Raw genomic sequence first — 21,238 nt, 5'->3', positions numbered from 1 at the left:
AAATATATATATATATTTATATATTCTGGATACCAAGTTTTAGAAATATTTAGTCAGAATTTGCTTATCTGCTGGATATGGGATGAAAGTGCAAAGATGATTCTTAGGTTTCTGTTTAACCTCACCGCCATCAAATCCATCATCCCACTCAGTGTTGGTATCATGAACTGAAATTGAGAGAGTTCAGGAAAAGAGCAGATTTTTGACAGGATGGTGATGGAGAGGAAGGAACCACAGAGTGTGGTTTTAGACAGAATTCAGGGGATCAGGGAAGACATTAGAAAAAGTGTTATCCAGGAAGAACACTTTCTTTTTTACTTCATGTCCTCAGCAAAATCGTAAGCTTCTTAAGAGCAAGGATCGCGTTTTTCTTATCATCTACTTTTCAGCATAGTGTTGAACTCCCTTGATAAGAGTAAGGTGTCTATCAAATATTTGTTTCATGAAGTAGAAATGGTGAGAGAAAATGCTTACACATTTGAAGATACCCTAATTGACCATCTTCTCTATATCCATCTGACAGTGATCAGAGTAGGCAATTTTTGACCTAAGTTCACTTATATTTGTTGCTTTTGGCTAATTTCTAGTTTTATGTATGTTTTAAATCTTGAAGGATACCCAAAGTCCTAGTTTACAGACATCACCTTCAGGGAGAGGAGCTAGGTAGCTGAGGGTCAAAAGTGGGAGGGGAATTTACTTTTAACTATATATCTGTTCTAGTCCATTTGGGCTGTTATAACAAAATGCCACAGACTGGGTAGCTTATACACAGTAGAAATTTATTTCTCACAGTACTGGAGGCTGAGAAGTCCAAGATCATGGAACCCGCAGATTCAGTGTCTGATGACGACCTGATTCCTAGTTCGTAGATGACCATTTTTTCACTGTGCCCTCATGTGGGCAGAAAGGGGGATCAAGCTTTCTGGAGTCTCTATTATAAGGCACTAAACTCATTTCATGAGGGCTCTGCCCTCATGACCTAATCACTTCCCAAAGGCCCCACCTCCAGATACCATCACATTGAGGACTATTTCAACATCAGAATTGGGAGGATACAAACATTCTGTCTATAGCAGTGTGATTTGTATATCCCACCCTGATACGTGGAATCAACCATTTCTCCAAGGAGTACAAGTTTCTTTTAGTGGGAATGGTGTTTAGAAACCAAAATTTAGGTGCTCATCGTGCTTATTACTACTGGAGTGTTCTTGCTTCTAGGCCTTTTAATTAGAAGAAAGAAATATATTCTTTAAAAAATCATGAAGGTAATTAGAGACTAGGTTTTTTCAGCCAATCCTCCTGCTGAAAATAACTAGAAGAGCTAGATTAAAAGTATAACTATTTGAAATTACTGAAAACTACCAAGGTAGTGAAGAATTGCAAAATCAAGATCTGAGAGAAGTGGGAAGCTCAATTACATGAGCCCAGTCATTTGGGACCAGTTTTTCTCCCTAAAGATGATCCTCTAATTCCTCATGCAGTGTTGAGAAACTGAGAATTTGAGGAGAGATTTTGACATCCTGTGGTTAGGGGGTTCAAAAATTGGAGTTCAGGGCACACCAAGGATGAGGGACTCATTTAAGTCCCCAAGGCTTTTGGTTAGAACTCTGAAAGGATACACCTTAGTGGTAACAGTGAGCTGGAAATAAACCGGCCTTTACAAAGACTGATGTCCAGTGTCAGATCATCCCTATCCCTGATTGGATTTATTAAGCTTAATTAATAACCAGTTGTCAGTGTTCTTAGGCTAGATGTTTGCCTGAAGCAAATTAGGTCTTCTCTGGAAGAAGATAACATCATGCAGAGACACGTTCATCCTGTGGGTTTTCACATACAAAGTTCAGAATTCAAAAAAAAAAAAGACATTGATTCTTAGGAAGTATTTATGTATCCTGGATACAGGTCTGTATATATTCTGGATACCAAGGCTTTATAAATGCTTTTGTTCCCGTTTATGTGGTTACAAATAGCTTCTCCAATTTTCTGAACTTTTCCCTTCCTTTAAATGGTATCTTATGATGAGTAAAAATTCTTAATTTCAGTATAGATAAGAATATCAGTCTGTTCCTTTATGCTTATTGATTTTTGTGTCTTTTAAAAGAACTCCTTTCCTAAAAAAAAGGAAGAAATCCTTTCCTAATCTGAAATCATAAAGGTATTCTCCTATACTGTCTTCTTAAAGTAACATAGTTTTGCATTCTGTATTTAAGTCTTCAATCCACTTAATTAATTTCAATGAACGATGAGAACAGGGATTCAATCATTTTGTTTTCTATTTGGCTTACCATTTGTTTCCACACTGTTTATAGAAAACACACTTTTATTTGTTTTTGTTTCCTGTGCCTAGTTGGCTTGACATGTAGTAGACTCTATGAATGAATTTGAATAAAGTATATATCTTGATAGTGTGAAATTCTCTGTAGAGTTCTTATGGTTTTCACAGCATACTGTCTGATTTACAGTTTGATTTTTCTTTTTCTTTTTTTTTTTTTTTTTTTTTTTTGCGGTAGGCGGGCCTCTCACTGTTGCGGCCTCTCCCCTTGCGGAGCACAGGCTCCGGACGCACAGGCTCAGCGGCCATGGCTCACGGGCCTAGCCGCTCTGCGGCATGTGGGATCTTCCCAGACCGGGGCACGAACCCGTGTCCCCTGCATCGGCAGGCGGACTCTCAACCACTGCGCCACCAGGGAAGCCCTGATTTTTCTTTATACTGTACTCCTTATGTTCTGCTTAACTTATGAATTATAAATGCTTTTTGTTTATTACTAAAACCCTATTGGTACTAAATAAAGGTTTGTTAATTTTCCATTTTATCAGTTTTCATTTTGTTTATTGTAGTGATCTTTCCAGTTGCGAGACTTGTTTGAGACAGTTTCTTGAGCTTTTTGTACTGGACTGTATTTTACCATAACAGAACATTAGATTCACCTGAAGAAATTTTAAGTACTACCTATCATTTGGGCTCTATTACTAGCCCAATTAAATTGGTATTGTTTAAATGTCCCAGGTAACTTCTGTGTGGAGTGAGGTTGAGGACTACTGATCTGGGTCATGGCTGGATAATTTGGGTTATTCCCGTTTCTCTTAGGAATTTTTTCTTTCACAAAATCCCTTTTGATTTTGTAAGTTAAAGAAAAAATTTTGACCAGTTTTATGAACCTTTTTCTCTTTGACATTTAAAAACATAGACTTTTGGTGTTTCTGATGACTGAAATTTTATGCCTCTTCTTCACAACACATATTTTATGCAGTTAAATTCAACATAACTATTGAGCATTTGCTTTGTGCCAGGGGCACAAGGGGTTAGTGAATAAGAAAAGGTCTTTGACCTGCTGGAGCCATACAGTCTATAATGTGTATACACATTAATATCAGTATATTAGTTATATATAATTATGTTAGTTTAATATAATTAATGTAATGTTTACAAAAGAGAGGAGGTATAGGGTTCTGCCTAATTATACTGCAAGTGGGTTTAACTTATCCCAGGGGTCACAGAAGGCCTCCCAAAGTAACACTTAAGCTGAGACATGAAGACCAAGTTCAGAAACTATGTTCTTTATTTTTCTGACTATTGCTAACATTTGGGGAAAGCAAGATTTTCTGGTGGTTGTGTGAAATTGTTCTATTGGCTAGTTGCCACCTTTTATGTAGTGATTAAATTGCTCCAATTCATGCCTCAGGGTTCTAATCGTAGATATAATTCACCAAGTATAAACAGAAAGTAGAATTTAGCATTTTGGACGTTAATAAAATGGAGATTGAGCTTAATCAGCATTATTGGGAAGATTTGAATTTAGGGCATTTAAAAACTAGTTTCCTTCAATTGTGAGAAAAAATATCTATTTGTTATATCATCAGTTGAGCATATTTGTGTGGGTCTAATTATTCTGGTCTGTTGATCTATGTGTCTGTTCTTTGGCCAACTACTCTCTCTTGAATACTGTAGCTTTATATTAAGTCTTAAAGTTGGGTAATGGAGAATCCTCCAGCATTGTTTTTCTTCACAGTTGTCTTGGCTACTCCAGGGCATTTTTGTCTTTCCATATAAACTTTAAAATCAGTTTGTTGATATCTACAGAATCGATTCTGGTGATTTTGATTGGGATTGCATTGAATCTACAAATGAAGTTGGGAAGAACTGATATATTAGTGTTTAGTCTTACAATCCATGAACATGGAATATCTCTCCATTTATTTATATGTCTGTGATTTCTTTCATTAACGTTTTGTAGTTTTCTACATGTACATTCTATACGTATTGTTAGATTTTTACCCAAGTGTTTTATTGTTTTGTTTGGTGCTATGGTAAATGTTTTTTAAATTTCGGATTCCTATTGTTTATTACTGGTATATTGGAAAGCAGTTAACTTTTGTATATTAATCTTCTGTCCTATGACCTTGCTATATTTGCTTGTTAATTCTTGGAGTTCTTGGAGATTTTTTAATATCCATTCCAAAGAATCAACAACAAATATTTATAAATATAAATATAAATATAAACAAATATATATATATATACACACACACACATCAGTTTAATTGTTTTGTCCCAAATTTGGGTACCTTTTCTTTCCTTATTGTACTAGCTAGGACTTCATTACGCTGTTGAATAGGAGTAGGGAGAGATGATATCCTTGCCTTGTTCCTTATCTTAGGGGGAAAGCTTCTAATTTCTTGCCATTAATTATGATGTTAGCTATAGTTTGGGGTGAGGGTGGGGTTGCAGGGGTTTTTTTAAATTACATTGAGGAATCTTCCTTTTATTTAGGTTTGTGGAAAGTTTTTATTGTGAGTATAGGAGAATGGTTTTCCTGTGTCAATTCATATGATTTTTCTTATTTAGCCTATTGATGTGTGGTGGATTATGGTGACTGATTTTTGAATGTTGAACCAGCCTTGCATACCTGGAATAAATCACACTTGATTGTGGTTTATAATTCTTTTAATGTAATTTTACATTCCATTTGCTAACGTTTTGTTGAGGATTTTTGCATTCATGAGAGATACTGGTCTGTAGTTTTCCTTTCTTGTAATGTCTTTATCTGGTTTTGATATTAGGATAATGCTGGCCTCATAGAATGAGTTAAGAAATATTCACTCTTATATTTTCTTGAAGATTTTGTAGAGAATTGTTATCATTACTTCCTTAAATCTTTGGTAGAATTCACCAGTGAAACCATCTGGGCCTGATACTTTCTTTGTTGGGAAGTTATTAACTACCGATTCAATTGCTTTAATAATAATAGGCCTATTCAGATAATCTACATCTCCTTGTGTGAGTTTTAGTAGGCTTTCAAGTAATCGGTACCTTTCATCTAATTTACCAACTTTGTGAGCATAGAATTGTTCATAATATTCCTTTATTATCTTTTTATTCTCCATGGAATCAATAGTGATGACCCCTTTTGCATTTCTGATATTGGTAAACTTTTCTTCTCTCTTTTTTTCTCTGTTCGCCTGGCTAAAGGTTTATCTATTTTATTGATCTGTTTAAAGAGCCAGATTTTGGTTTCATTGATTTTCTATTATTGTACTTTCCTCTTTTCAATTTCATTGATTCTGTAATTTTTATTGTTTCTTTTCTTCTGCTTGCTTGATGCTTAAATTGCTCTTCTTTCTTTAGTTTCCTAAGGTGGAATCTTAGATTATTGATGTTTAGCTCTCTCCTAATATATGCATTTAATGCTATAAATTAACTTCCCAATGCTTTTGCAGCACCCTACACATTTTCATAAGTTGTATTTACTTCCACTTTAATTTAATTCAAAATAATTTTAGATTTACCTTGAGACTTTTTCTTTGACCCATGTGTTACTTAGATGTGTGTTGTTTAATCTCCAAAATTTGGGGATTTTCCAGCTATCTTTCTGTTACTGATTTCTAGCTTCATTCCATTGTGGTGTCAGAACACACCTTGTATGATTTCTATTTTTTAAAAATTTGTTAGAGTGTGTGTTATGGCCCAGAAAGTGGACTGTCTTGAGGAGTGTTTCCATGTGAGCTTGAGAAGTCTATGTGTTCTGTTGTTGGACAGAGTATTCTATAAATGTTAATTAGATCAAGTTGACTGATAGTTCCGTTCAGGTCAGCTATATCCTTACTGATTTCCTCTCTGTTCCATTTGTTGATTATCTCAAGGGAGGTTTTGAATTTTCCAGCTATAACATGGATTTGTCCATTTCCCCTTTCAGGTCTATCAGTTTTTGCCTCATATATTTTGATGCTCTGTTTTTAGGTGCATGCACACTAAGGATTGTTTTGTTTTCTTATTGAATCCTTACTTAGTGCCTCTGTTGCTCTGATAAGTTTTTTTGTTCTGAAGTCTGCTTTGTCTTAATACAGCTACCCTCCTGTTCTTCCTTCCTTTCTTTCTCCCACACTCCCTCTCTTTCTTTTTTCTTTCTTTACTTCTTTATTTTCATTGATGTGAAATTTACATAACATAAAATGAACCATTTTACCCTGAACAGTTCAGTGCCATTTGGTACATTCATAACATGCAACCACCACCTCTATCTAGTTCCAAAACATTTTCATCACTCTAAAATAAAACCCCGTACCCTCTAAGCAGTTACTGCCCATTCTAACCTCCCTCCAGCATCGGGTGACTACGAGTCTGTTTTCTATTCTAATTTCTTATAAGTGGAATCATACAATATATGGGCCTTCTATGTCTGGCTTCTTTCATTTACTACAGTCTTTTCAAGGTTCATCCATGATGTAGCTAGTACTTACTTCCTTTTTATGGCCAAATGATATTTCATTGCATGCATATCTCACAACTCATGCATTCATCCAGTGATAGACATTTGAGTTGTTTCAACCTTTTGACTGTTGTGAATAGTGCTGTTATGAACATTTTCATATGAATATTTTTTGAGTACCTATTTTCAATTCTTTTGGGTATATACCTAGGAATAGAATTTATTTACCTTTTTGAGGAACTCCATAACCGTTTTTCACAGTGGCTTCACCACTTTACCTTCCCACCAGCAATGTACAAGTGTTCATATTTCTCTCCTTGCTAACACTTATATTTTTGATTATAGCCAATTCTGTTATTATAGTCAATATGCTCTACGTGAAGTGGTATCTTGTGGTTTTTATTTACATTCCCTTAATGACAAATGAGGTTGAATATTTTTTCATGTGCTTTTTGGCCATTTGTATATCTCCTTCAGAGAAATGTCTGTTTATGCCCTTTGCCTGTTTTTTTTTTTTTACAACTTTATTGGAGTATAATTGCTTCACAATGGTGTATTAGTTTCTGCTTTATAACAAAGTGAATCAGTTATACATATACATCTGTTCCCATATCCCTTCCCTCTTGCATCTCCCTCCCTCCCACCCTCCCTATCCCACCCCTCCAGGCGGTCACAAAGCACCGAGCTGATCTCCCTGTGCTATGCGGCTGCTTCCCACTAGCTATCTCTTTTACATTTGGTAGTGTATATATGTCCATGCCTCTCTCTCGCTTTGTCACAGCTTACCCTTCCCCCTCCCCATATCCTCAAGTCTATTCTCAAGTAGGTCTGTGTCTTTATTCCTGTTTTATGCCTAGGTTCTTCACGACATTTTTTTTCTTAAATTCCATATATGTGTGTTAGCATACGGTATTTGTCTTTCTCTTTCTGACTTACTTCACTCTGTATGACAGACTCTAGGTCTATCCACCTCATTACAAATAGCTCAATTTCGTTTCTTTTTATGGCTGAGTAATATTCCATTGTATATATGTGCCACATCTTCTTTATCCATTCATCGGATGATGGACATTTAGGTTGTTTCCATCTCCGGGCTATTGTAAATAGAGCTGCAATGAACATTTTGGTACATGACTCTTTTTGAATTATGGTTTTCTCAGGGTATATGCCCAGTAGTGGGATTGCTGGGTCATATGGTAGTTCTATTTGTAGTTTTTTAAGGAACCTCCATACTGTTCTCCATAGTGGCTGTACCAATTCACATTCCCACCAGCAGTGCAAGAGTGTTCCCTCTTCTCCACACCCTCTCCAGCATTTACTGTTTCTAGATTTTTTGATGATGGCCATTCTGACTGGTGTGAGATGATACCTCATTGTAGTTTTGATTTGCATTTCTCTAATGATTAATGATGTTGAGCGTTCTTTCATGTGTTTGTTGCAGTCTGTATATCTTCTTTGGAGAAATGTCTACTTAGGTCTTCTGCCCATTTTTGGATTGGGTTGTTTGTTTTTTGCTATTGAGCTGCTTATAAATTTTGGAGATTAATCCTTTGTCAGTTGCTTCATTTGCAAATATTTTCTCCCATTCTTAGGGTTGTCTTTTGGTCTTGTTTATGGTTTCCTTTGCTGTGCAAAAGCTTTGAAGTTTCATTAGGTCCCACTGGTTTATTTTTGTTTTTATTTCCATTTCTCTAGGAGGTGGGTCAGAAAGGATCTTGCTGTGATTTACGTCATAGAGTGTTCTGCCTATGTTTTCCTCTAAGAGTTTGATAGTTTCTGGCCTTACATTTAGGTCTTTAATCCATTTTGAGCTTATTTATGTGTATGGTGTTAGGGAGTGATCTAATCTCATACTTTTACATGTACCTGTCCAGTTATCCCAGCACCACTTATTGAAGAGGCTGTCCTTTCTCCACTGTACATTCCTGCCTCCTTTATCAAAGATAAGGTGACCATATGTGCGTGGACTTATCTCTGGGCTTTCTATCCTGTTCCATTGATCTCTCTTTCTGTTTTTGTGCCAGTACCACACTGTCTTGATTACTGTAGCTTTGTAGTATAGTCTGAAGTCAGGGAGCCTGATTCCTCCAGCTCCGTTTTACGTTCTCAAGATTGCTTTGGCTATTCGGGGTCTTTTGTGTTTCCATACAAATTGTGAAATTTTTTGTTCTAGTTCTGTGAAAAATGCCAGTGGTAGTTTGACAGGGATTGCATTGAATCTGTAGATTGCTTTGGGTAGTAGAGTCATTTTCACAATATTGATTCTTCCAATCCAGGAACATGGTATATCTCTCCATCTATTTGTATCATCTTTAATTTCTTTCATCAGTGTCTTATAATTTTCTGCATACAGGTCTTTTGTCTCCTTAGGTAGGTTTATTCCTAGATATTTTATTCTTTTTGTTGCAGTGGTAAATGGGAGTGTTTTCTTGATTTCACTTTCAGATTTTTCATCATTAGTGTACAGGAATGCCAGAGATTTCTGTACATTAATTTTGTATCCTGCTACTTTACCAAATTCATTGATTAGCTCTAGTAGTTTTCTGGTAGCATCTTTAGGATTCTCTATGTATAGTATCATGTCATCTGCAAACAGTGACAGCTTTACTTCTTCTTTTCTGATTTGGATTCCTTTTATTTCCTTTTCTTCTCTGATTGCTGTGGCTAAAACTTCCAAAACTGTGTTGAATAAGAGTGGTGAGAGTGGGCAGCCTTGTCTTGTTGCTGATCTTAGTGGAAATGGTTTCAGTTTTTCACCATTGAGGACGATGTTGGCTGTGGGTTTGTCATATATGGCCTTTATTATGTTGAGGAAAGATCCCTCTATGCCTACTTTCTAGAGGGTTTTTATCATAAATGGGTGTTGAATTTTGTCAAAAGCTTTCTCTACATCTATTGAGATGATCATATGGTTTTTCTCCTTCAGTTTGTTAATATGGTGTATCACGTTGAATGATTTGCGTATATTGAAGAATCCTTGCATTCCTGGAATAAACCCCACTTGATCATGGCGTATGATCCTTTTAATGTGCTGTTGGATTCTGTTGGCTAGTATTTTGTTGAGGATTTTTGCATCTGTGGTCATCAGTGATATTGGCCTGTAGTTTTCTTTCTTTGTGACATCCTTGTCTGGTTTTGGTATCAAGGTGATGGTGGCCTCATAGAATGAGTTTGGGAGTGTTCCTCCCTCTGCTATATTTTGGAAGAGTTTGAGAAGGATAGGTGTTACCTCTTCTCTAAATGTTTGATAGAATTTGCCTGTGAAGCCCTCTGGTCCTGGGCTTTTGTTTTTTGGAAGATTTTTAATCACAGTTTCAATTTCAGTGCTTGTGATTGGTCTGTTCATATTTTCTATTTCTTCCTGATTCAGTCTTGGCAGGTTGTGCATTTCTAAGAATTTGTCCATTTCTTCCAGGTTGTCCATTTTATTGGCATAGAGTTGCTTGTAGTAATCTCTCATGATCTTTCGTATTTCTGCAGTGTCAGTTGTTACTTCTCCTTCTTCATTTCTAATTCTATTGATTTGAGTCTTCTCCCTTTTTTTCTTGATGAGTTCATCTAATGGTTTATCAATTTTGTTTATCTTCTCAAAGAACCAGCTTTTAGTTTTATTGATCTTTGCTATCGTTTCCTTCATTTCTTTTTCATTTATTTCTGATCTGATCTTTATGATTTCTTTCCTTCTTCTAACTTTGGGGGTTTTTTGTTCTTCTTTCTCTAATTGCTTTAGGTGCAGGGTCAGGTTGTTTACTTGAGATATTTCCTGTTTCTTAAGGTGGGATTGTATTGCTATAAACTTCCCTCTTAGAACTGCTTTTGCTGCATCCCATAGGTTTTGGGTCGTTGTGTCTCCATTGTCATTTGTTTCTAGGTATTTTTTTATTTCCTCTTTGATTTCTTCAGTGATCACTTCGTTATTAAGTAGTGTATTGTTTAGCCTCCATGTGTTTGTATTTTTTACAGATCTTTTCCTGTAATTGATATCTAGTCTCATAGCATTTTGGTCGGAAAAGATACTTGAGACAATTTCAATTTTCTTAAACTTACCAAGGCTTGATTTGTGACCCAAGATATGGTCTATCCTGGAGAATGTTCCATGAGCACTTGAGAAAAGTGTGTATTCTGTTGTTTTTGGATGGAATGTCCTATAAATATCAATTAAGTCCATCTTGTTTAATGTATCATTTAAAGCTTGTGTTTCTTTATTTATTTTTATTTTGGATGATCTGTCCATTGGTGAAAGTGGGGTGTTGAAGTCCCCTACTATGAGTGTGTTACTGTCAATTTCCCCTTTTATGGCTGTTAGTATTTTCCTTATGTATTGAGGTGCTCTAATGTTGGGTGCATAAATATTTACAATTGTTATATCTTCTTCTTGGATTGATCCCTTGATCATTATGTAGTGTCCTTCTTTGTCTCTTGTAATAGTTTTTATTTTAAAGTCTATTTTGTCTGATATGAGAATTGCTACTCCAGCTTTCTTTTGATTTCCATTTGCATGGAATATCTTTTTCCATCCCCTTACTTTCAGTCTGTATGTGTCTCTAGGTCCTTTGCCTGTTTTTTAATTGGGTTGTCTTTTTGTTATTGAGTTGTACGAATTCTTTATATATTTTGTTAGAAGACCCTTATCAGGTATGTAATTTGCAAACATTTTCTCCCATTCTATAGGTGATCTTATTATTTTTCTGATAATATTCTTTGATGCACAGTTTTAAATTTTGATGAAGTTCAATGTATGTATTTTCTTTTTTTTTTTTTTTTTTTTTTTGCTCATGCTTTTGGGATGTTTCTAATACAAATCCAAAGTTATGATGATTTAGCCCTGTATTTTCTTCTGAGTTTTATAGTTTTAGCTCCTATATCGAGGTCTTTGACTAGTGTAGAGTTAATTTCTATATACTGTGTGAGATAGGAGAGAGCTTGGTTTTGATTAGTGTTTGCATGGTATATTTCTCCTACCTTTTACTTTTTTTTTTTTTTTTTGCGGTACGCCAGCCTCTCACTGCTGTGGCCTCTCCCATTGTGGAGCACAGGCTCCAGATGCGCAGGCTCAGCAGCCATGGCTCATGGGCCCAGCCGCTCCACAGAATGTGGGATCTTCCCAGACTGGGGCACGAACCCGTGTCCCCTGCATCGGCAGGTGGACTCTCAACCACTGCGCCACCAGGGAAGCCCTCTTCCCTTTCCTTTTAATGTTAGTCTTTATATTTACTTTTAACCTTAGTCTTGTAGGCAATGTATCGTTGACTTTTTCTTTCTTTCTCTCTTTCTCTCTCTCTCGCTTTCTTGCTTTCCCTGTCTGGTTTTCACTGAACCTTTCATATGATTCATTTAATCTCATCTATTAGCGTATGAATTATGTGTTTTTAAAAAGTTTTTAGTGATTGTCCCAGATTTTGAAATATACATTTTTAATTAAGTTAACTTCAAATGCTATTATACTGTTTTACATGTAATGCGGATACCTTTTAACAGTGTATTCTGTCCATTATGATATTGCTCTCATTCATTTCAGTTATCCATATTCTATCTTCACCCAATATACTGTTACTATTATTACTTTAAGAATAGGAAATTCCCTGGCGGTCCAGTGGTTAGGACTCAGCGCTTTCACTTCTGGGGCATGGGTTCAATCCCTGGTTGGGGAACTAATAGCCCACAAGCCATGCCACACAGCCAAAAAAAAAAAAAAGTTAGGAATAAGAAAATAGATTTTGTCTTCATTTATTCTTTCTTAATATTCTTTCTTTATATATGTCCCAGTTTCTGACCTGTATAATTTTGCTTCTCCCTGAAGAACTTTTAAAAAACATTTCTGGTAATCTAGATCTGCTGTGATGAATTCCCTCAATTTTTGTTTGCCTGCTAAAGTCTTTACTTCTCCTCTTTTGAAAGATAATTTTGCTGGATGTAGAATTCTAGGTTGGTGATTTTTTCTCCAGCACTTTATCTCACTCCACTCTCTTCTTGCTTCCATAGTTTATAACAAAGAGTGTTTTGTAATTCTTATCTTTGTTCCCTTGTAGGTGAGGTATGTTTTTTCTCTGTCTTTCAAATTTTTCTCTTTGCTCTCGTGTTCCCCATTTTGAAATGAGATAACTAGTTGTCATTTTTTGGATTCTTATCCTACTTTGTCTTCTCTTTGCTTCCTTTATCCATGGTTTTGGGGTCTGTCATTAATTTTGGAAAGTTCTCAGCCATTATTATTTCATATTTTTTCTGTACTGTTTTCTCTTTTTTTCTCCTTCTGGTATTCAATTATGTGTATGTTACATCTTTTGAAATTGTCCACTGTTCTTAGATGTCCTCTTCTGTTTGTTCTCATTCTTTTTCCTATTGCATTTCAGTTTTGCAAGTTTCTATTCACTGGTTCAGATTCACTGATATATTCCTTGGCTATGTCTTATGTACTGATGAACTCGTCAAATGCAGTCTTCATTTCTGTTATAATATTAATGTGTTTTATATTTCTAGCATTTCCTTTTGATCCTTAATGGTTCCATCTTTGTGCTTACATTACCTGTCTCTTCTTGGGTAATGTTTACTTTTCCCACAAGAGCCAGAAAATGTCAATATCTATGTCATATTTAAGTCTGGTTCTGATGCCAACTTTATCTCTTCAGACTGTGATTTTTCTTGTCTTTTAGAATGCTTTGTAATTTTTTGTTGGTAACTGGATGTGATATGTGGGGTAATAGGAAATGAGGTAAATAGGTCTTCAGTATGAGGTTTTATGGTGATCAGGCTAGAGGTTTGGCTTTGTTAATGTTTGCTGTGGCTATAGGTGCCAGAGGCTTAAAGTTCCTCTACTGTCCTTGTTTTTATTTCTCTTGTTATCTTGGGCATCCACAAAAACTCCTCTTTAGATAGGGCATGCATCTTGCATCTCTTTTATCTCTAATGCATTGTTAAACTGGAGCCCTATTGGTGTGGTGGTAAGGTGTGGGGGACTGGAAGCATTCTATAATCTTATTAAAACTCAGTGTTTTAGTGACCTGTGTCCCTGGACGTGGTGTTCACAAGTGTTTCTTAGCTTCCTGCCCACTCCCAGTGACATAGGAAGACTAGGAGAAAGCAGATAATGTCAGATAAACATCCTTCTCCAGGGTGAGATAAGGCTCTAGTAAGGTTTGTTTTACTGGAGGATAGGCCTTTTTTACAAAGAAAAACACTGTGTGAATATTTCAGAATGGTTACTTTTCTTTTCTCCCTGCCGGAGAAATAGGGGTATCTTTCTTGCTTTTTCACAATGAGAAACTTCTGTGGTTCTTGGAGGTAAAGCCCATGAAAGTTTTGGCGGACCTAGGAGTTTCATTCTCATGGTAGTCTACACTCATCTACCAGCAATTAGTCGAAATTACCATTTAAATGTTCCTTCCAGTGGTCCAGGTAAGCATATCTCAAATGTCACTCTCTGTATTCACCTCTGTCTCCACATTGCAGGATGGCCGTTTGACCTATAACCTTGGTTTTCTGTTGAATCAAAGAAAAGTTGTTGGTTTTTTTCCTTGTTTTATGGATGGGAGTGATGACTTCCAATCTCTATATATCAGAGCTGAATCTGGAAGTTGTCTTCACTTTGAATGATATTTTCACCAATATAGAATTTTGAATTGAGAGAATTTTTTAAGTTCTCTCAGCACTTTAAAGATGTCTCTCCATTATCTCCTGATCGTAGTTTCTTTTGAGAAGTCTGATGTACTTCTTGTCTTCGTTCCTTTGTCATTAATGCATAGTTTTTTCCTCTCTAGCTGGGTTTAAGATTTTATCTCTGATTTTCAACATCTTGAATATAATGTGTTTAGGTGTGTTGTGTGGTGTTACATTGTATTTTTTGTTTGTTTTGTTTTTGATATTTATCTTGTTTGGGATTCTCTGAGCTTCCTGCATCTGTGGTTTGATATTTTTCATTATTTTTGGAAAATTTTCAGCCATCGTTTCCTCAAATACTTACGCTCTCTTCTCTCATTTCCTGCTGGGATACCAATTACACATGTGTTAGACCATTTGTTATTATCTCATAGCTCTTGGATACTTTGCTTTATTTTATTCTTTTTTTTAGTTTGGGTAACTTCTATTGACTTTTCTTCAAGTTTGTTGATTCTTTCTTCAGCTGTGTCAAGTTTTGTGAGCCAATGAAGGCATTCTTTGTGTACATTTCAGCATTTTTATGCCATTTCCATTTGAAGAACCTGAAAGTTGATGTGAACTCCCATTGTACTTGTGGCTCCTGAGGTTCTTTGCTGTCCACTAACCCACACTTGGATTTTATCAATTTATTTAGAAATTTAACTGAATTTTCTTCAGTTGCTTTTAAGGTGCCTGCCATCCAGGCTATACCACAGATGATTCAGTGCTGGTGTTCCCTCTTTTCTTAGAAGTGCCTTTCTTTAGATTTCATGCTGTACTGTTGCCTTGTGACCTGAGCTTTTCAACAGGTTCAGGAAAAGTTATTTTGTAGTTCATTCAGCTTTGTCTTACCGTCTTGAGAGTCTTCTCCGCTTTCTATACCTAGGCAGAGATGGAACTCTCCAAATCTTTTTGAAATTATCCCCCCTTAGATTAAACCTTCCTTTAATGTCTTTGTTTGAATCTTTATTTTCTCACTAAGAGCGTATTATATTCTTCTCTGTGTTGTATCATTTGCACATTTCTCTTTCTTGCTCGCATTTTCCTGAGCTGCTACCCCATATATGATATACAATGATCCTTCACAATGAAGTGTATTACTTGTAACATTGAAGTCATTTTACAGAGATGAAAATACATTTTGCACTAAATCAGAAAACTTGTTATTCTGGTTTGGAAATAAAAGTAGGTAAATTAATTACTACTTTTCCCTATAATGAAGACAAATTGACTTCAGTCTTCAATTATCATCACTTGTCATACATTTTACTTTTTTAAACTTTTTAATGTTAGAAACTGCTGGTTGTCACTTATGAAAGTGAAACAAAATTTGGGTTCACATTGAACTATTTTAAAGTTTTGGGTAATTGTCTAACAGAGTAGGCTGTGTGGCATCTAAAACAATTTTTTAAAAAATAGCCTTAATGAATATTCTAATATTACAAGGTAGAATTTTAAAGTATTTATTCCAAACAGGGATGATTTAAAGCAGCTCCTGAACCTGGACTTTTTTCATAATTCTTTTTTATGTTATTTTTTAAAGAAGTGTTTCTTGAAATAGGTTATATTTGCACATATTATAAAATTCAAAAGGCAGCAAAGTGTATCCTAAATTACAGGAAAAAGTAAATCTCCCTTTCAGTCCTGTTCACAAATTAATTCAGTTTCTATCTTTGAAGGCAGCCTAATTTCCTGTGGATTTTTCTGTTGATATTCCATAATATATGAATATATAGAGACATTTATATATCTCTCTCCCTTTTTTTCACCTCCCTCTCTTCCTCCCCTTTCCTGCTCCTTCCTTCTCTCCTTTAGCCTCTCCCTCTCTTTCCTCTTCTCTCCCTTTAACATATGTAATATTATACTGTACACATTCTTTACCTTGCTATTTTCATTTATATTTTGAGAATTAATTCCATGGGTAGTCCTCAGTGCATTGCCTTTCTCTCTTTAATTAGAATATACTGTTCACTTATGGAAATTCTCTAATGTGTTTAGCTAGTCTCCTCTTGATATACATTTAGGTAATTTATAGACTTTCACTACTGCAAACAATGCAGCAGTGCCTTTTTAAAAAAGGCACATTTTAAAGTGGCTAAGTAGGGCTTCCCTGGTGGCGCAGTGGTTAAGAACCTGCTTGCCAATGCAGGGAACACAGATTCAAGCTCTGGTCCAGGAAGACCCCACATGCTGTGGAGCAACTAAGCCCATGTGCCACAACTACTGAGCCTGCGCTCTAGAACCTATGTGCCACAACTACTGAGCCTGCATGCCACAGCTACTGAAGCCCGTGTGCCTAGAGCCCATGCTCCGCAACAAGAGAAGCCACCACAATGAGAAGCCCGCACACTGCAACAAAGAGTAGCCCCCACTCGCCACAACTAAAGAAAGCCTGTGCACAGCAATGAAGACCCAAAGCAGCCAAAATTTTAAAAATAAATAAATAAATAAAATTTATTTTAAAAATGGCTAAGTATAGTTACGTGAATTTCACTTAAAAATGTATATTTAAACCTAACATTAACTTTTAAAATTGTATAACCATACAATTTTAAGTGCTTTAATATATCATCTGGGTGGAGTTATTAGAGTTGATGAATAATAAATATTTTACAGATTTTGTTAAATAATGATTTTAAAGTCATTAAAAAGTGAAATTTATTGGAAATACATCTTAAGGATATGAATTTTTTAATGCCATTTAGTTCATGTATTCATGGATGAATGCATGAAAGGGTCAGCATCAATTCCATTCCTGTTTTATTATTTTTTACCTTAAATCTCACAACCATTGTTTATTATAAAGGTGAACCCTGATCGTCATGATAGGCTTATTTGTAGGGTTTCTAGTAGTAATTGCAGACACCAGGGTCTCCAAATGTTTGAATTTGCGGCTACTAGCGATGTCCAGTCATACAGGTTGAGGATGTCTCTGATCTTTTTGGAAGCCTATCCACATATTTCTGATAGTAAGATCACCAGGGCTTTGGAGGTGGACTGGTGGATTGCAAAAGCTGGGCTGTGTGACCACCACCCTTCACACAGACACTGAGGTCCATGCCAGCAAATTGCTCCTTGTCCAGAAGCAGAACCGGTACCAGTAACTTGTATTGTAGCTGTATTGTAGCTGTGCGTGGTTGGATCATCTCTGGGGGTAACCCATTCACCTAAGGAGCCAGTGTGCCACGGCTGTGGTCATCTTCTTGTTTCTGAAGGGCTGCGCCAACTGCAGAGGGTCCTTGGGTGGCATGGCTGTGATGTAGAGAAGACAGCCTCATCGTGAGGCGCCTCAACTAGAAGAAAGCCCTATTTTATGTTTTATTAGACTCACATGATGAGAAACATTGTTAATATAAATAAGTAGATGGTAGCGGAAAGGATTTTTCTGTGTCAGTGTCACTTAGTTTTTTGAACTTCTGTGTCATATGCCAAAAGCAATAGTTGATTAAATGTAAAATTTAGTTTTAATGATTTATCAACTGATAACTCAGATTTTCCTTCTTTTTTTTTTTTTTTTTTTTGGCGGTACGCGGGCCTCTCACTGTTGTGGCCTCTCCTGTTGTGGAGCACAGGCTCTGGATGCGCAGGCTCAGTGGCCATGGCTCATGGGCCCAGCCGCTCAGCAGCATGTGGGACCTTCCCGGACCGGGGCACGAACCCATGTCCCCTGCATCAGCAGGTGGACTCTCAACCACTGCGCCACCAGGGAAGCCCATTTTTGAAACTGAAAAATTAGAAAGAAATGCATAAGAATTTGGTAATTATTAGAGTCATTCGCTACTTTTTCAACACCTATAGCAGTATTTCTAGTTGTCCCTATGTTTAGTGCTTCAGAGGTTTTTGCCTCTCAGGGAAACCTATCATAGTAAGAAGAGACACATAGGTTAGAGGAATATATTTCTTTTGTAAAATGAAAAAGTATTATTGTTAAAGGGGAGAAGGAAAAGGTGAATTCTTATCACACAGGCAGAGCAGTTTTTTAAAAATAATTATGTATAGAAATTGAAAATCTGATGCCCACAAAACCTTTCTATGCCCATGGCACCTCATGAAAAATTTTTATATACCTGCAGGGTACTGAACTTTCTTGGGGAGCTTGTATAAAGTGCTTCATACTGCCTTCAGATGGGAATCTTTGAATAGTTTGAGACTTCTATGTACTGTGAATGAAAAGATGGGAAAAAAACCCAGAATTTGGCCAGAGAAGAAAAAAAAAAGAATTTGGCCCTAAGGCTGTTTCTTTCAAAATAAGTTTATATTACTTCTAGCTTGTGTCAGGAATAAATGTAGCATTAATATAAAATTCTTTAAAATGTGATGAACTGGGGGTATTGACTTCTCTTATAATTCCTTTTGTAAAATTTTTCCCAGGTGAATGAATGGTCATTGAAGATAAGAAAGGAAATGAGAGTTGTTGACAGGCAAATAAGAGGTAAATTATTATTTTACATCTCCTATTCTTTATCTTGGTGTATTTTGCATTAGTTCATAAAAGTAAACTGTATCTACATCTATAAAACATAGTTTATATTTATTATTTATGGCTGCCCTAATTATTTGCTTTCTAATTATAGTAAGAAAAACAAGATATAATCAACTCAAAGATCTTTACATTTGATAAGAACTAAAATCTTTCCTCCAGCCTGGCATTGAGCTATTCAAGGGGGAGAGGCCATGTTCATTCATCTGTGATTTCCTAGAGTCCAGGTTACTGTTGGAAACAAAGCAGGTGCTCACATTCTGTGGTAGACAGAATAATGGCCTCCCAAAGATGTCCACGTCCTAAACCTCAGAACCTGTGAATATGTTACCTTACATAGCAAAAGGGAACTTGCAGATTTGATTAAATTAAGGATCTTGAGGTGGGGAGATTAATCCTGGGCTATCTGGGTGGGCTCATAAGAGTCCTTATAAGAGGGAGGCAGTGTGTTGAGAAAAAGTGAGAGAAAAGGAGATGTGACCACAGAACCAGATGTTAGAGTGCTATGCTTTGAAGATGGAGGAAGAAGACACAAGCTAAGGAATGCAGTTGACCTCTAGAAACTAGAAAAGACAAGGAAATGGATTCTTCCCTGAAGCTTCCAGAAGAAACACAGCCCTTCCAACACCTGGATTTTAGGCTTGTTTTTTGTTTTTGTTTTTTAATATTTATTGGGCTGTGCCGGGTCTTAGTTACGGCACACAGGTTCTTCCTTGCCACATTTTAGACTTCTGCCCAATTTTAGACTTCTGATCACCACAATTAAAGAATAAATTTTTGTTGTTTTAAGGCATTTGAGAAAAAAAGTAAAGAAACCTCTTCCTACTTATAAAGAAATGGTTTTATGGAATTCAAATTAAATAAATTGTATGTGAGGAATGCAGTTCCATTTTCACCACAGTTTATCTTAGCATGGCTGTAAATTGAGCAAAATATGTTTCTAAACAAAGTTGATTATTGTTGAGTACTACTTAAAACTAAGGTGACTTGCAAAGAGTAACATTTAAAACTTTTATGATTTTTAACACTTTCATGATTGGAGAAAATAACAGGTATCACCATATCACTCCTTTTAAAAAAGAATTAGAATAGCAATACAGGGGTAGGGAAGTAAAACGTACAAACTATTAGGTATAAAATAAGCTACAAGGAAAAAAAAATAAGCTACAGGGATATATTGTACAACATGGGGAATATAGCCAATATTTTATAATAACTGTAAATGGAGTAAAGCCTTTACAAATTGTGAATCACTATGTTGTACATCTGTAACTTATATAATATTGTACAGCAACTATACTTCAATTAAAAAAATAAAAATACTTGTAAATAAGATATTCCAAAAGTAAATAAATAAAAAATAGTTACAGAGGGGAATTACATTCTTAGCCATGATGGAGTAATGGTTATGGATTTGAACTTGCACTCCATTGTAAATAAAGAAAAAACTGGACAAAAGCTGTGAAACATCTTTTTTCAAACATTGGATAACTGTCAGTGCAGGATTTTGATCAGTGAGAAAAGGGAAACAGAAGGAGAGAGCCCTAATATGGTCCTCATTTTCTGCCTAGGGAGACTTTCTGGGCCATAGCATGTGGAAGGAGATTCCAAGCAGAGTGTGGTGTTCTCACTGAATTGAGGAGAAAGAGACTAGGGTTCAGGAGGCTGCAGTGGCTGGAACTTGTGGGGCAGAGTATCAGAACAAGAGCAATATCCAAGCTGTAAATATCCGCACAGGGTCCCATTGAGTCTTTAGCCGACTGCTAAGCTGTGCATACTTAGAATGAGATGTTAGGAGGCAAAGAACAGTTACTGGGGACAGAGCAGCTACCCGGAGGAGGCTGTAAGCTAAACGGTTCCCAGAGTTAACAGAGGATTGAGAGATGGTAGAGTTCTGACCAGGCCCAGTAAAGAGACTTTGTTGACTATCTGGGGCATTCAGTAGAGACTGCAGAAGGGTCATGCCTTAATAAAGGCTACCATACGCCCACACCAACAAAGCTTAAAAGCAGATCTATTACTGTATAGCACAGGAACTCTACTCGGTGTTCTGTGGTGACCTAAATGGGAAGGAAATCCAAAAAAGAGGGGATATATATATATGTAGAGCTGATTCACTTTGTTGTACAGTAGAAACTAACACAACATTGTAAAGCCACTATACTCCAATAAAAATTAATTAAAAATAAATAAAAATTAAAAGAAGTCTTGAAAGCTGAACTACCAAACTAAAGCTGAACATTCTTTAAAGCTCTTTAAGGCTGAACTACCAAAATTGCAGATACCCCAAAATGAAACATTTAGAGTGTTCAGCATCCAATGAAAAGTTACTAGGAAAGTGTGACCCAAAATCAAGAGAAAAATCAGGAAATATAAATAGACCCAGAAAAAAAATGGATGATCAAATGAATAAGCAGAC

At 36.1% G+C, this 21,238-nt stretch overlaps 1 protein-coding gene across 1 annotated transcript in view; it reads left to right on the top strand.

The window, feature by feature from the left end:
• The window catches only part of CHMP3 (charged multivesicular body protein 3), a 58,222-nt gene that overhangs the window by 5,352 nt on the left and 31,632 nt on the right, over nt 1–21,238 (top strand). The window contains exon 2 of the mRNA XM_081254225.1: nt 18,711–18,771. Coding sequence (XP_081110351.1) covers nt 18,711–18,771 — 61 coding nt within the window. The remainder of the gene's footprint in view (nt 1–18,710; nt 18,772–21,238) is intronic.

This window comes from Mesoplodon bidens, assembly GCF_964165515.1.
Source record: "Mesoplodon bidens genome assembly, chromosome: 14".
Taxonomy (NCBI): Eukaryota; Metazoa; Chordata; class Mammalia; order Artiodactyla; family Ziphiidae; genus Mesoplodon; species Mesoplodon bidens.
The sequence above is the reverse complement of the archived record's forward strand: the minus strand, read 5'-3'. Positions and strand labels throughout refer to the sequence as shown.